At 46.9% G+C, this 16,498-nt stretch overlaps 1 protein-coding gene across 1 annotated transcript in view; it reads left to right on the forward strand.

The window, feature by feature from the left end:
• LOC130481511 (cadherin-6) overlaps window positions 1-16,498 on the forward strand; it is a 139,733-nt gene that overhangs the window by 109,181 nt on the left and 14,054 nt on the right. Inside the window, exon 7 of the mRNA XM_056854198.1 lies at window positions 10,492-10,628. Coding sequence (XP_056710176.1) covers window positions 10,492-10,628 — 137 coding nt within the window. The remainder of the gene's footprint in view (window positions 1-10,491; window positions 10,629-16,498) is intronic.

A 16,498-nucleotide genomic window follows, 5' to 3' on the forward strand; every position in this document is an offset into this window, starting at 1 on the left:
TACCATGAGTATTTGGTTTTGTTGTTAGTGTTTCTTTTAATAATTTAATAATACATGCTTACAACTTTTTTTGGCATTTGATGTTGCATATTTCAGTTTTGAGCCACGTGCTGCCCCCTCATACAGCAACCGCCAGATGGTAGCTGGAGATCTCCCACTATTACAGCTGATCTCCAGGTGAAAGATTGGTTCACCTGGAGAAAATGGCTGCTTTGGAAGATGGACTCTATGGCATTATTCCCCATTGAAGTCCCATCTCATCCCAAATCCCGTTGAACCTCCAAAATCTCCAGATATTTCTCAACCCAGAGCTGGCAACCCTTATCCTTTTAGAAGGGGCTGTTTGATAGGCTGGGGAACACTATTACTCCAACCACCATGAAGACGAACGATTTTATTTATTTATAGAATTTATATGCCATCTTTGCAATACCCGCTGGAGGTAGCTCACAGAGTAAAAAACATTGTAATAAAATAATTAAAAATAGCAACATAAGAATAATCAGTATTTAAACAGCTATTGAAAACAAGCCAGAAGCATGAAAACAGCATTTGGCAGCCTAAAGTGATATTCATAAAACAGTCTTCAGACTAGAGTCACAGCCCTTTCCTGAGCTGAGGGGTATGGGGACGGCGGGGAAGAGGCGCAGCGGCACCTCTTCCTAAGCCGCTCCCCATACGCCATTAAACAAAAAAACAAAAAAGCCCAGGAATAGGCTGTCAGACCACAAAAACAGTGTTAAAATATGAGGAAAGCCTGGATGAAAAGAAATGTTTTGGCTTGGCACCCACAGGACAGTAAAGTGTGTACCAGGCGATCCTCAAGAAAGAGGGCATTCCAAAGGCAAGGTGCCACCACTGCCAAAGCCCTGCCTCTAGCTGCCACTCACCTCACCTCTGCAGGTGGGGGTACACCAAAGTAGACTTGGCTACTTTGACAGTGTGTCTTGGCTGGTAAGGGAATCCTTCAAGTACCCTGGCCATTGAAATGGTCATCAGTTTTAGAACAGTGATGTCTATAGAAAAGAGGTGAGCAGGATTTTGATGCAAAGCTGGCAGCAAGTGGGTGCTAAACGCACATCTATCTTCCCTGCAGTAGAGAAAGGGAAAGAGCGGCTTCTTAACTCCCATCCTGTTTGAGAGGAGAGTTAGGAACCAGTTTGCCCCTCTCCTAGACACTGGTTGCTTGGCATGCAGAAGGTCCCCGGTTCAGTCCCCAGCATCTCCAGTTAAAGGGACTAGGCAGGTAGCTGATGTGAAAGACCCCTGCCTGAGACCCTGGAGAGCCGCTGCTGGTCTGAATAGACCCTCCTTTCTCGACAGTGGGAGTGGGGACCCCTTGGGGAACTTTCGTCTCCCCACCATACCCTCACAAATGACCAGTGCTTCAACTGTGCTTCCTAAGAGCCCCAGCAGTGAAGCCCAAAGGGTTATGCTCAGGTTGTAAATTGAGAATTGAACATAAACAGGTTTCCCCCCATTGCTTCTGTGAACAGTGTCACATGCGCTGTGCTAAATCCTTGACTTTCGGATTTCAAGATTAGAAAACCCTACACCACTAATCCTCAATTCATTGAACATGTGAAAGATGCTCCTTAAATCTTATTAAATGACTTGCCAAATCCAAACCATGGCACTACTGCCAACTTTCAGTTTCTCTGAGATACTAATTGTTACCCCAGCTTGAAGTCCTAGTTTTCGCAACTCAAATAATTCTGTGAAGATCTGTGCTGGCAAACAGCCTTTGAAGTCACAGGCGCAAAAATTCTTTGTGTTCCAGGCTTTTAAAAAGTAACAGAGAGCACGTCTTAGCTTTCACTTAGAAGGAAGCAAAAAACAACAACAACCCTGTCATGATCTTTAATTTATTTTAATCCATTCACCTGGAACTGGAAGTGATGTCTAATGGCGTGGACTTAAGAATCTGTTGCATTGATTGTCAGTTTTCATGTTCTGTCATCTATGTACAACACCATAGAAAAGCCCTCACCTGGTCGGAGCATCATGAGACCTTCCTCACAGTTAAATGTGTGTTACCCAATCTACCAGTCTAGAAGAGAATATGTAGTGAATTTGCGAAAGTGCTGGACTAGTCCTAAGGAAAACCCAATCTTCTGTGAAAGAGAGTCAGCGTGGTGTAGAGGTTAAGGGCGATGTTTGGAGCTGAGGACTCTGAACTGAAGAACTGGTTTTGATTCCCAGCTCCACCACATGAGCGGTGGAGGCTAATCTGGTGAACTGGATTTGTTTCCCCATTCCTACACACAAAGCCAGCTGGGTGACCTTGGGCCAGTCACACACTCTCTCCCCCACCTACCTCACAGGGTGTCTGTTGTGGGGAGGGGAACGAAGGTGATTGTAAGCCGATTTGATTCTTCCTTAAGTGGTAGAGAAAGTCAGCATATAAAAACCAACTCTTCTCCTCCTCCTCCTCCCCCCTCTCCTCCTCCTCTAGGTGTCCTTGCACCAGTGACTGGGTTGGATCCAGCCAGCTTTTCCACTCAGTCGCAACAATTTCTCTTCCTTACAATAGACCACATTCCATATGGCTTCTGTACATGCAGGTCCCATAGCCTTTTAGTAGGCTTTTCTGCTCTCTTTTTCACCTGCAGATAAGCTGGTTGCATCCAGCCATTATCTATCTGGTTGCTGTAAGGATAAAATGCGGGGGAATGGCTCCTAGCCGGAAGAGGAGCTCCAGTAACCTCTTCTGGCCGCCCGTTACAAAGAATGAGAAGAGCATCTGAAAAGGCAGATGACTTTGCCACAGGGATATGAACAGGCTGAAGGTAGGGTTGACAAACTCCAGGTACTAGCTGGAGATCTCCTGCTATTACAACTGATCTCCAGCTGATAGAGAACAGTTCCCCTAAAAAAAATGGCCGCTTTGGCAATTGGAACCTATGGCATTGAAGTAGGGCTGTGGAAAAAAAATTTTTGGTAAAATTCAGATTCAGCTAAATTTGGCCCATTTTGATTCGGGCCGAGCTGAAGTCCGAACTCCCTCGCTTCAGATCCCCGAAATTCAGGCGAGATCCGGAGTTTGGGGGAAAATTCACACACATCCGTGTGCCATCAGGGGGCTTCCCTGAAGGCGCGCGGGGGGCCCTTTAAACAGATCTGCGCCTCCCAGCTGGAGCCCCCTGAAGGCGCGCGTGGGGGGGAGATGGAACAGATCTGCGCCTCCCGGCCAGGAGGCACAGATCTATTCCAAGCCCCCCCCCCGCGCCTTCAGGGGACTCCCCTGAAGGCGCGCGGGGGGGGGGGGCTTGGAATAGATTTGTGCCTCCCAGCCGGGAGGCGCAGATCTATTTAAAGGGAGTCTATTTAATTTAAAGATCTATTTAATAGGGAATCCCCTGAAGGCGCGCGGGGGGGAGTGGAATAGATCTGTGCCTCCCAGCCGGGAGACACAGATCTATTTAAAGGCCCCCCCCCCGTGCGCCTTCATGGAAGCCCCGTGAAGGTGCGAGGGGGGAACCCCGAATCTGCTGAATTTATTCGCCAAACCCCCGAAGTCAGCGAAGTCGGCTCCCCCGTTTCCCGCCATTTTTGAGTTCGGTTCGTCCCGAACCAAAAAACAGCCGAATCGGGGAAAATTCGGCTGTTTTTCGGTTCAGGATGAACCGAATCGACAGCCCTACATTGAAGTCCCTCCCCTCCCCAAACCCTGCACTCCTCAGGCTCCGCCCCAAAAATCTCCTACCGGTGGGGATGACAGACCTGGCAACCCTAGCCGAAGAAGGGCCAGAGCACAGACAGAAGCAGCGGCTAAGTAGATCTAAGCCAACACACAGGGTTATAGGGTTAGCTCTGGTTAGTGTTTGGAGACCACCAAGGAAGTCCAGGGTCACTACGCAGAGGCAGGCAATGGCAAATCAGCTCTGTTAGTCTTTTGCCTTGAAAACCCTATGGAGTTGCCATAGGTTGGCCTCAACTTGACGGCACTTTGCACCATATAAGGTTTATGAAAAGAGAGGTATTCCTTCAGGTATGTGTGGGTCCCGGGTAGGGAAGAGCTTTAGAGGTAAGAAACAACAGGTTAGATGCAACCAACTTTTCTGGTGGTGGAAAAGGAAGGCAGGGGTCTCCTTTGACCACTCAAAAAGGCTGTGGGGCCTGCACGGACAAAATCAAGTAGGATGGCAGTAAGGAGAGGAATTAGCCAAGATGGCCGGCTGGATCCAACACAGCACCTTGACTTGCAGCTGGAAACAAATAGGCAATCAGTGACACTGTCTTAAGATGGACATTATATGCATATGACTCAGGCCTCTGCATTCTGCACAAGGCATCCAAGTTACCTTCAAGGAAAGATATTATCCAGCCTGGAGTTTTCAAATCAGATAACACGAACAGGAGCCTTGTGGCATCTTACAGACTAACAAAATGAATGCTATGATAGGCTTCTATGGACTAGAGGCCATTTCTCCAGATGCACTTAGTGGATCCTCACTGTGCTGTCATTCCATGCAGAAATACGAAGACCACTAACAGAGAAAAGGCTATGAAATGCTGGAAGTACTGGGTGGGAGTGTAATCATACTAACATTCAATTCTAATGGAGAACAATACAGAGATAATTCCCTAGTTAAGTTGAACTAGTTAATACCCGTAATGGGTGGGGAGTCCCAGGTTTTGCTGATACCAATAAGGTGTAAGAAATCTTTGCTCAAACAAAGCGAGAAGAAAGGGAGTACGAAACCTCTTAATGAATCCCAATTCAGCCATTTCACACTAGTCTTCCTCTGAAGTTCCTTTGTTGAAAGATAATGGCTTTCAAGTCAGTAATAGAGAGCTCTGGGAGATAGAAATATTCTTCCACTGGTTTCTGATTATTGTGATTTTGGTTGTGAGACTTGTCTCCATTTATTATTTTATGTATTGTTATTAATTTCCAAAACTTATACCCCACCTTTCTGCCCTCATCAGAGCCATCAAGGCAGCTCTGTATGGACCGACCTGTTTGTCTGATGTAGGGAGCCGAATGCATTCTTGATAAATGATGTCATATATCCCATTGGAGGGTGCGCAAATAGATGAGCCCAAGATGATGTTATGTCCTGTAATATCTATTGGTTGAGTAGATATGAGCACAGAGTTGATATCTTGGTTTGTTCTAGAAATAAGTGGGTTTTAGATCGAATCACGCTTGAACTCTCCCTAGAAGCTAAAATGACCAAACTGAGGTTATCGTATTTTGGTCACATTATGAAAAGACAAGAGTCACTGGGAAAGACAATAATGCTAAGAAAAGTTGAAGGCAGCAGGAAAACACGAAGACTCAACATGAGATGGATTGACTCAATAAAGGAAGCCACAGGACTCAGATTGCCAGACCTGAGCAAGGCTGTTAGCAATAGGACATTTTGGAGGACATTAATTCATAGCGTTGCCATGAGTCGGAAGTGACTTAACACACACAGAGTCTGGTTGCTAGGTTTCTTTTTCTGCCCCATTTTGTTGATAAGAAACTGTCTTAGGTTAGGGGGCTGACTGTCAGCAAAGAAAGGTCTACCAACCAAGGCCTGTGAGGAAGAAGTTGCATTATCCAGGATGGGCTGTAGATAACTGATGATACATTGGATTGGTTTGAGCTGGGAATTATAGCTAAAAACCAGTGGTTCCTTGTTCAAATCAGATGTGAATGGTAGATAACATTCCTAGGAATGACACCAACCTATTCTTCTACTCCTCTTTGCTAATTCAGGACCCTATACAGCAATCTGTTTGTGCCAACAATGAAGAATAATAACCCTTAGGAAAGTTAACCCTTTTCTTGCTTTGCTGGGATATGTTGAGTCGTTTCCAGGGCATGCGCTTAGTAAAAAGAAAAAGAAAAAAAAGCAGTAGCTTATTATAAGTAAAGTCAAAAAAGATACAAAAAAAGTAGAAAGGATGGGTGAGTTGAAATAAACAGAATTGAGAAGTCAAAAAGGATTTGGATAACACCCACAAAAGTTAAAAAGGAAATACATGCATAATTATGTCATCTAACCTGATACGTTCCCTGAAATCTAAAATACCTTGTACCAGTGCTGGCCACCAAGACCAAGTCTCTTCCCCACTCTGCCAACCTGAATAGGTCAGAAGAGCACTCCAGTAATGTAGGCTGAACTAAGTTGGGCAAGAAAAGGTTTTAAAAAAAATGTCCCATTGGCATATTCCATTTGGAAGCAGGGGAGGGTTCTTTTCCTGGCCTGGCCATGGGGGGAGAGACATGACAAATCTAGAGGTGTGGTCATTCTCTGGTTGTTCTGCTAGGTGGCCTGTAAAATTGGAACCATCAAGGCTTCAGGGTAACAGTGTGAGTCTTTCCAGGATGTGATAACTGCCTCCCCATAGAGCCTTCCTACCAGCATCCTGGGGTCTTGGCAACAGTGACAAACTATTTCTCCCTAGACACAGGATTTTAGGAATGAGTGTTCTGCAGTATTAGGGTAACCACTGTAAAAGCCTAATACCAGGCAGTCTACACAAGGGCACTAAGGCTGTAAGGACCACAGGTTCATATAGGGAGAGAGAGTCCTTCAAATTTATATAGGAACCAGCACCTTGAGTTGGAAAAAAAAAGGCAGCCAAAAACAGACTAAATGAAGTTGTGAGAAAAGGACTTGTGGATCTAACTTTTTTTTGTAATAAGAGAGCTGTAACCTCCAAAGCTCTCAACAACATCCGTCAAAGCAAGACTCACCCCATCCAAAGTTGGCAGCCCAATCTCTGGAAAACCAGTTTCATCAAGAAGTATCTTCCTCTATCTTGTCTGGATTCAGTTTCAGGCACTGGACAACAACATCCAGGCCACGTGGAAGCTGAAAAATAGCTGTTCTTATATAACGCATAATCACGACTAGAGGCACTAAAATAAAAACACAGAGACACTTAGATTTAGTGATAGGGTTAAGATGTTAGATACGAAGAAATAACTTCCAGGCTTGACCTGGAAACATGAGATCCCCACCTAATGAAGAAAGATTGGCTACTGCCCTGGAAGCAATAGACAAACTTAATCCCTACTTAGAGATGTAAATCCATTCTTTACTGAGGCCTTTTTTTTCCATTTCTCCAACGGGGAAAAATGGAAATTTTGGGGAGTGCTAAAAAAAAAACCCCTCCTATGAAATATTTTCACTTTTAGAATGATTGAAATGCTTTTATAGATAAGGTGGGCATGCCGTAGACATATACAGCTCTTAAATCCAAGATGCATTTTTGCACCTAGAAGGATACCTAATCTTCATGAGGGGAGCATTCAGGGCTTTCATTGCTTCTCAACAGTTGCATGTCTTCTCTTGTCTTTCTGACCTGATGTGGTTGATATTTCACCTCTCCCTGAAACCATTGTGACACATTTATTCACGGTCTGGGTAAAAAGTAGCTTATTGCCCTACCTTGCAGGAGGGAGAAAAAAGATCATAAGGTGGTGAGGCAGAAACTGCACCAAAGACTCAGAGGAAAATGGAAAGTTTCGTGAGAACTTAGCTTTCTCTAACCAGCTTCAACCAGCTTCAACATTTCTGGAAATTTTACATTTTTTCCCCCATCTGCTAGTTAGACAGTGGGTGGGATATTTCCCAGTAGTGCGAAGTAGGGCTGTTGAATTAAAAAAAAATTCGATATAGTTCGGATTCGGCTGAATTCGGCCCGTTTAGATTCGGGATATGCCGAAGTCCAAATCCCCCCGCTTCGGGTCCGTGCAATTTGGCGGGAATTCAAAGTTCAGGAAAAAAATTCGGCCGAATAAAGCCATTAAAAACACAATTGCGCCTTTCCAGGGCTCTGGGGGGGCATTTTGGGGGGTAAAGGTCCCAAACTTTCAGAGGAGCTTCAAAGGACGCTTCTTGAAAGACCCCCCAAGTTTTGTAAAGATTGGGTCGGGGGGGCTGAGATATGGGCCCCAAAAGGGGTCCCCCCCTTAATGTGTATCTCCGAGCAGAGCTTGCCGCCCACGCACAAAGCTCCCAGCCCCGACAAACAGCTGAGAGCAAGGGCGGGGCAGGTGTGAAAAAATTTGCAAAGCAATACAACTGCAAAGCAACACAAGCACGCAATGCAACACCTTTGCAACAGTGCAAAGCAACACCTGACACCTGGGAGTTTGCAAACCATGGAAAGGGACAGAGGCAGCTAGCTATGCATAATGAGAAGGAAGGGGCGGAATTTCTCCTTTTGCATTGGACTTGGGACCAGGCAGATGCATTCTTTAAGTCACCATTTGAAAACCAGTTTTGAGCAAGCATCAAAATAACCTAACTGATCTTATGAATGAGGGAAAACCTGAAGACACAAAACTGAAGCCCCCCCCCTCAAACCAGGGAGAGAGAGACTGGAGGGGGAACACACACCCCAGGCAGAACCGGCAAAAGCCCCCTTTGGCTCCCCCCCCACCCAAAGAAACTGCTCCCTCCCAACACACACACAGACTCTGCTTCCCCCCCCCCACACACACACAGAAAGGAAAAATTATAGATTAAAGCCCCCAAAGGGGTCTTACTGTGGCTGTCTTTTGTTCCATCAGGAGGGGCTGGGAGGCTGGGTAATCCAATATGATTCCATTTGTATCCAATATGAGATCCATATGTATGCATCTCTCGAGGGTGATCCATTCATCCCAATAGGGAAAAGGGGAAAGCCCATATCTCGGGCCCCCCTGACCCAATGTTTACAAAACTAGGGTGGTCTCTTAAGAAGCCTTGTCTGAAGCTCTGCTGAAAGTTTGGGGTCGGCACACCCAAAAATGCGCCCCCTGCAGCCACGGAAAGAGAAAAGGGGGGAGCTGATATTTCTGCCCCCACTGAACCCATCTTTACAAAACTTGGGTGGTCTCTTAAGAAGGATTGTCTGAAGCTATGCTGAAAGTTTGGGGGCTGCACCCCCCAAAAAGTGCCCCCTGCAGCCACGGAAATGGAAAAGGGGGAGAGGAAAAAGGGGTGGAGCCCATATCTCGGGGGGCCCTGACCCAATGTTTACAAAACTTGGGGGGTCTCTTAAGAAGGCTCATCTGAAGCTCCTTTGAAAGTTTGGGGTCTGTACCACCAAAAATGAGCCCCCTGCAGCCATGGAAAGAAAAAAGGAGGGAAGCCCATATCTCGGGACCCCCTGACCCAATGTTTACAAAACTTGGGTGGTCTCTTAAGAAGGCTTGTCTGAATCTCCACTGAAAGCTTGGGGTCTGTACCCTCAAAAATGCACCCCCTGCAGCCACAGAAAGGAGCGAATGTTCACAAGCACCCCCCCCCACACACACACACACAGGAGGATTTCCCTTTCTCTCTCTCTCTCCCCGGCCGGGCCGCACATCAGCTGATTCCTCCAGTATTCAGTCCTGACTGATTGGCCAGAAGGAGACCCAGCTTGGCCACCGATTGGCCGGGGGAGGAGAATGCTGCTTACTGACGGTTATGCTGCTTACTGACGCCCCGAATTTGCCGGATTTATTCAAGAACTCCCAAACTCGCTGAATTCGGCTCCCTGGTTGCCTGCCATTTTTGAGTTCGGTTTGTCCCGAACTAAAAACCGCCGAATCAAGGGAAATTCGGCTGATTTTCAGTTCGGGCCGAACAGAATCAACAGCCCTAGTGCAAATAATCCCCTGACATTACTGCTGGTTTGGGGATCAAGAAGCTTAATTCCACCTGTGTTTGTATGTTGGCATACAAAAAGTGCTTGTTCTGATGTTGTGTATCTGTTGTTGCTGGTGCTTCACATCTTAGGAATCAACAGGTCTTGGCTCTGTTGATGAGGGTGAATGGACCAAAAGGTTTCTGCTGGGAGACAGCTCACCAAGTACCACCCGGGTTGCAAAATACTGTGCAGTAGCAATGAAGCTATGTCGCCTTAATGTACTCCTGTAAGATCTGGGTCCACCTGTCGAATCCCAAACAAGAGAACATCCAAACAGAGTTGTCTAAGAAGCCAATTATTTGGGAAGCATAAGATGGAAAGCAGCAACTTACAGGAAAAAGGGACGAGGACTCAAGTGGGGTAAAGGCGGGAAGGTTGAACACATATACATCAGAAGGGCGCTGTTATACATCAGAAAGGCACCGTTAGATACTAGGCTGACTCTGGTTCCCATGAGAGATTACAGCTACAGTCATAACAAACTGCAGAGCTACTTGTCCTTGACTCCAGCTGCGCTCCCAGCCCGGAGCTCACATTCTGCCCCCCTTAGAGCTCCCCCACCACGTTAGACTCCTGGGGGGAGAGGGGGATAAAAATGTGATAGATAGATAACCACAGCCCTATGTTTGAATGTTACACACACACTTTTTATCTGCTTTTGGCCTTGTAAAAAACTGCAGTTGGTCCTAATCACAGATCTCCCAGTCACGTCTAGTATTTTTCTAGAAATCAGTTGAGATGCTGCAGTAATTTGCAGTATCAACATATCTACAAATGTGATTTGTTTACTGATGTTTAGTATTTGGCCTCACAAGCACTGCCAAACAATTGTGAAATGAATCTTGAAATGATTGTTTCTATTTTCAGGTATTCTGTGGATCGCCATACTGATATGGATAGAATATTCAACATTGATTCTGGAAATGGTTCAATATTTACTTCCAAGCCTCTTGACCGGGAAACACTATTGTGGCACAACATTACCGTAATAGCTTCTGAAATCAGTAAGTTGCACATAAACACCATTGCCGTGACAAATGCACCCATGCAGCCGAGAGTGGCTGAAAGGACGTCAGGGTCCTTGCTTTGGCTGTTGTTGTTAATCAAGGATATAAACCTGAAAAATGTTCTGTATTCCCCCCCCCCCTTCTTTCCCAAGGCTACAGATTATGAAGAGGCAACTTTGTGCCTGAATGGAAAGGAAATTTACACGTTCCTCTTTTCAGATCAAATAGGCCTGAGAATACCTCCTGGCCATAGGCTAACTAGAACAAGGATTGCTGATTTGTGAAAAGCCTGTATAAATTGTACAATTATATATGTACATAAGGGGAAAGGGAGTGAAAATTCACAAGTCTTCAAGTGCCGGACAAATTCCATCCTGTAGCATTGAGCAAGGTATTTAAAAAGGCCATCCACTTGAAGCCTTCCTCTACATAAACCGATTAACTTGATAAGGACCAGATTTAATTAGGAATCTTCAGCCAGGTATGCCAATCTTCACTAAGCCCATTTACATGAAAGTTATTTTAAATGGGATCTACTTCAAAGTATGTATGTTTAGAGGTCTAGCCCAGGGCTCAAATATTAGGACTCTTTTCTTGACTTAAAAAAAAGAGCAGATGGACATGTGATGAGAGGTAGCTCACATCTTTTAAAAATAGAATTGTTCTTCCTAAGCTGCTTTGCCATCTACAGGGAGAAAGATATAAGGGCATCTCTCCTCATGAATGAAAAAGCAGCTTGAGATGATTGCTTTAATATGGGATCTGGAGACCAAGTCCTATGAGGAAAGGTCGAAGGAGCTGGGTATGTTTACCCTGGAGAGGAGACAACTAAGAGGTGATATGATTGCCATCTTCAAGTATTTGAAGGGCTGCCATATAGAGGGTGGAGTGGAGTTGTTTTCTGTTACCCCAGGAGGTCAGACCAGAACCAACGGGTAGAAATTAAATGAAAAGAGTTTTCAGCTAAACATTAGAAAGAACTTCCTGACAGTTAGAGCGGGTCCTCAGTGGAACAGGCTTCCTCAGGAGGTGGTGGGTTCTCCTTCTTTGGAGGCTTTTTAAAAAGAGACTAGATGGCCATCTGACATCAAGGCTTATTCTGTGGACTTAGGTAGATTATGAGAGGGAGGGCAGGAAGGGGTGAGTCAGTGCTTGGCTCTCGTGGCCCCTTCTTATATGCCCAGAATAATGCCAATCACTACTTTGGGATCAGGAAGGAATTTTCCTTCAGGCCAGATTGTTCAGGGATCCTTTTTTTTTTTTTTTTTTTTAACCATCTAGAGAATGCTGAGAGAGAGAATTGCCCACATCTTTACTAACTATAATTCCCAGGGCAATTGGCCATCACAGTTAAAGCAGCCTCAAACTGGTAAACTGGTAACATCAACAGAACAAAGCATCTGTATGTACAAATTTAACTTGGGTTACTTCTAAGAATGCAAATCTATATTGTTGCATATGACTCTGGAGCTCACCAACGTGACATCATTTAATATTATTTGATAGTATAAATATTCAGAGAGCTGGGTGCCATATTTGGGTCTCTTTGGTTTAGTAGACAAAACTTAGTTACAGAGCTGTGTGAGCTCAACCCCAAAAATGTAACAAGCAGGCAATCCGGATTCTGTGCCAAGGAAAGCTAGATTCTACGCCCTGTATAAAATATGCAAATTTGAGTAATTTAATCTTCAATATGTTGCTATTTTGCATAGGTTATTCATAGGGAGGACAATAATACTGAAGCTCCAGCTACTGAGATTTTTATTTAGCAGTTCGTGCAGCTTCTGGAATTTCAGCTAACATTACCCCACAAACCTAGCTGTGCAGTTATAAAGGCTGGCTTTGGAAGCTGTTTCCTGTGCATGATACACTTATTGTAAGATTGCTGCACCCGCACTCCTTTACGTAGTCCTTTCATTTTTCTCATGTATTGTTCTTATAAAATAGGCCAATGAATTCTCTCCAAAACCATAGGACACGTCATCTGATTACATGAGACTAGGGCCTGGTCTAATAAGCCTTGGGTAAATGATCTTTGGTGAGCCTTGAAGAAGGTCAAGAGAAATAATTCTGAGTGCCTCCCCTGTCAAATATCAGCTGAACATTAGGCAGCCTACGAATGGGAATCACATGCGAAGAGTCAGAAGGAATCAGGATGCGGAGACTCAGTCTGAGCTAGAGATAAAACCAAGAGCTAGTGGAAATTAGTGTTGCCTGGGCATAGTCTCAGTCTAGGGTTGCCAGGTCCCTCCCCCCCTGGCCATTGGCAGGGGATGGGGGAGTGAGATAGCCAGATCCAGGTTGGGAAACTCCTAGAGATTTGGAGATGGAGCCTGGGAAGGAGGGTGATCTCAGAGGGGTACCATGCCTCAGAGCCCACCCTCCAAAGCCTCCGTTTTCTCCAGGGGAACTGATCTCTGTAGACTGGAGATGAGCTGTAATTCCAGGGGATTCCCAAGTCCCACCTGGAGGCTGGCATCCCTATCTCAGTCTGAACAGGAAGCCATTATTGCCAGTGAGCAATGAGGGGAGGGGAGCAAAGTCACTCAGGAACTCGGGACTGCCCAGGGAACACTCCCAAGTTATAGCTGCAGCAGCTTACCACAGGGATTCCCAGTTCCACAACGTTCAGATACGTTATAAAATATAATCAGGGTTTAAAATAACTTTTGCAAGTAATTATTTTGTGGCAGCCACAACTCCCACCACAAGACAACGTAGAACTATTATGAAGCACAATTGCTCAGTTTTGCATTCCATCGCCCCATTCACTTTGCACTTAATGGAACGGATTTCTTTTGTGTTTCTGGAGTACCCGTGGCTGATCTCTCAAATGAACAATGGAATCAAGTGTTTCCCTCAAGGGAGGCTACTAAATACAAAACACTGCCCTGCTATAGCTACACGTTTGTTAAGAAGCTGTCCGTCAAGCTTCCAGTTGTCAGCCATTTCCTGATACGTTGCAGGCTGGCATGAAAAGTGTTGTGATCATAGACTTCTGTGGGGTTCCTTCCATGGTATTGCTGAAGAAACCTGAAAGACTGGAATGACTGCCTGGGTCATTTTGTGCATGTGTGTGTGTGCCATCAAGTCACAGCTGACTTATTGCAACCTTGTAGGGTTTTCAAAGCAAGAGAGGTTCGGAAGTAGTTTGCCATTGCCTGCCTCCATGTGGGCTGAGAGAGTTCTGAGAAAACTGTGACTGGCCCAAGGTCACCCAGGAGGCTTCATGTGTAGGAGTGGGGAAACCAACCCGGTTCACCAGATTAGGGTCTGACGCTCATGTGGAGGAGAGGGGAATCAAACCAGATTAGAGTCCTCCACTCTTAACCACTACTCCACACTGGCTAGATCTCCTCCATGCTTTGAATAGAAAATAGGATTAAAATGAAATTACAGAGTACGTATCAGACAGAAACATTAACATAAGGGGTGATTCTGCTCTTTCCTCCAGTTCATTTGTGCTGGTTGGTTTGGTGGTGGTGGGAAATGCCGTCAAGTCACAGCTGACTTTGACGCGGGTGCCAGCGGATTACGCAGTTGGTCCAGGAAAACACCACCAGAACGCCTGGCTACTAGAAAAGCAGTGCTCGTTTATTTTACAGTGCATAGATATAATACATCTCCTTATACACTCCTCCGCATATAGCATTCCCACACATGGGCTTGATTCCCATGTGATTATATACACAAAGCCATCTCAGGCACCAATCACAGTAGTTGCTTAGTCATGCACCTGTTGCTACTGTATTGCATCAGCCTGCTGGCCATAACCAGTTCTGGTCCGCTCCCTCTAGCTCTCCAGGGAGTTTCCAAACCTGTGACATCATTCCAGATCCACTAGATCTAAATGCAACCTGTCAAACTACTCTGACAGCCTTGCAACTCCAACAGACTTATGGCGATCCTGTAGGGTTTTCAAGGCAAGAGATGCTGGGAGGTGGTTTGCCATTGCCTGCCTCCACGTCACAACCTTGGTGTACCTTGCAGATTTCCCATCCTACCAGGGCTGACCCTGCTTAGCTCCTGAGATCTGATGTGATTGGGCTAGCCTGGGGCTATCCAGGTCAGGGCTGGGTCATTCTTACAAGGCTGCTAAAGCATTTATAGAGCTCCTGTGTCTATCAATGAATACGCTGAGAATACTAGTATTGCAGAGGAGAGCAAGCGTGCTTAGCATTGTTGCTTTGGGAAACAGCTGGAATTCCACCAGATGTGGGACATCCCGTATCCATACGGATCATTCGAAAGTTCCAGCATAAGTGACAGTTGCCATGGTGACGGCATCAAGACCCTTGCTCAGCCAGTGCAATTAAAAAGCATCATTACATGGAGCTCTGCCCACATATTATGCGGCTCCATACCGGCTCAGATTACCTACAACCGTGTTGGCGAACCTATGGCACGCTTGCCGACTCCGGCACGCGTAGCCCTCTCTGCCGGCACGCGCGGCTAAACTGGGCGACGAGGGCTTTGAACTGCTCTGCGCTGCAGCGCGGAGCAGTTAAAAGCCCCTGCCCCCTTCCCTGCACTCCCTGCCGCCCAGCTGGGTGGCAGGGGCTTAGTACCCCTCCTCCTCTTGGATTCCAGGCATGCGTTGGGGAGGAGGCACGCGCTCGGGCGGCTTCTTTTTTTCGCCTCCTCGGCCCGTGCGCGCACAATGGCCGGGGCCGGCCGCGACGGGGCTCCCTGGCTGACGCCTCTGCGGCCGATTGCTGCTGCTGCTGTTGCTGCTACTGGTGGCCAGAAAAGCCCCTCCAGCCTCCCCGCCCCCCCCTGCTCCAGTCTGCCAGGGCTTCTGTCCTGGGCAGCTGCTGCGGCTGCTGCGCCCTCAGCTGCTGCTTTTGCATTTGCAAAGCCTCTCCCGCCACCCCGCCGCATCCCAGTCCCAACTCTCTGGCGGCTGGCACAGGGACTGGCAGGAGGGGCCAGCAGTGCGGCGGCTCCTTCCAGCCGCTTCCCACGGCGCGATCCTGAGCCCGGGCTGCTGAACGTTTGCAAGGCCGCCCGGGCCGCCCGAGCGTGCTCTCTCTCGGTGCAAACGCGTTGCAAACAGGTGGAAGGGGGGCAGGGTTTGGGGGGGAATGGAGCAACGCGTGAATTTTGCAAAATAAAAAAGTGTTTGTGGGGGGGGGGGTTGCACAACTAGTGGCGAGCCCGATTTTAAAAGCCGATAAGAAAACCTTCGTCTCTAGAGATCTGAGAAAGAAACTGTTTTGTTTGCAAAATCGGGGGCGAAGGAAACGACCAGGCAGGATTTGAAAGGCAGGGATCTGCAAGGGAACATGCCGCCGGAAGATCTGGGGGGCGAAGGGGAGCGGAGTTAACGCGGCCTGGGGATCATCCCGTCATTCCCCCCCCCCATGACTGTTGGGGGGGATTGTTTTCTTCAGGGGTTTGGCAGCGTTGCGAAGCGCCCAGGCCGACTTTAGTGGTGTGTCTATTGATCTCAAGGCTATTCCCAAGGCTGCGTCCCCTGTGCGTGTGTTGGAGGGGAAGCGCCGTTAAAACTTGTTTCTGCCTTTAGGATCGCACTGCACCACTGGCGAGTTTTAAAAACGACTCGGAAAGGAGCCCCAGCGCAATAGCAGGGACTTATTTCCAAGTGAGTTTTTCTTGCTGTTTGTTTTTAAGGACTGCGCTGTCTTTAAACGGGAGATCCTAAGCCTGCTTACTTGCGAGCAAACCCGGTTTAACTTAGGGGCGCTCACTACAATAGGAGATCAGCCGTCCATCCGGCACCAGCCTGGAGATGCTTACTCAGGGGTAAGCCGCTGAACGGCAGGAGGAGGACCAGAGCGGTAAATCTTCCAAGGAAACCTGCGCAGGGGTGCCATTTGAACGCAATCCCCTGCGCGCTCCGCATG

The sequence above is a fragment of the Euleptes europaea genome, chromosome 8 (genome assembly GCF_029931775.1).
Source record: "Euleptes europaea isolate rEulEur1 chromosome 8, rEulEur1.hap1, whole genome shotgun sequence".
Taxonomy (NCBI): domain Eukaryota; kingdom Metazoa; phylum Chordata; class Lepidosauria; order Squamata; family Sphaerodactylidae; genus Euleptes; species Euleptes europaea.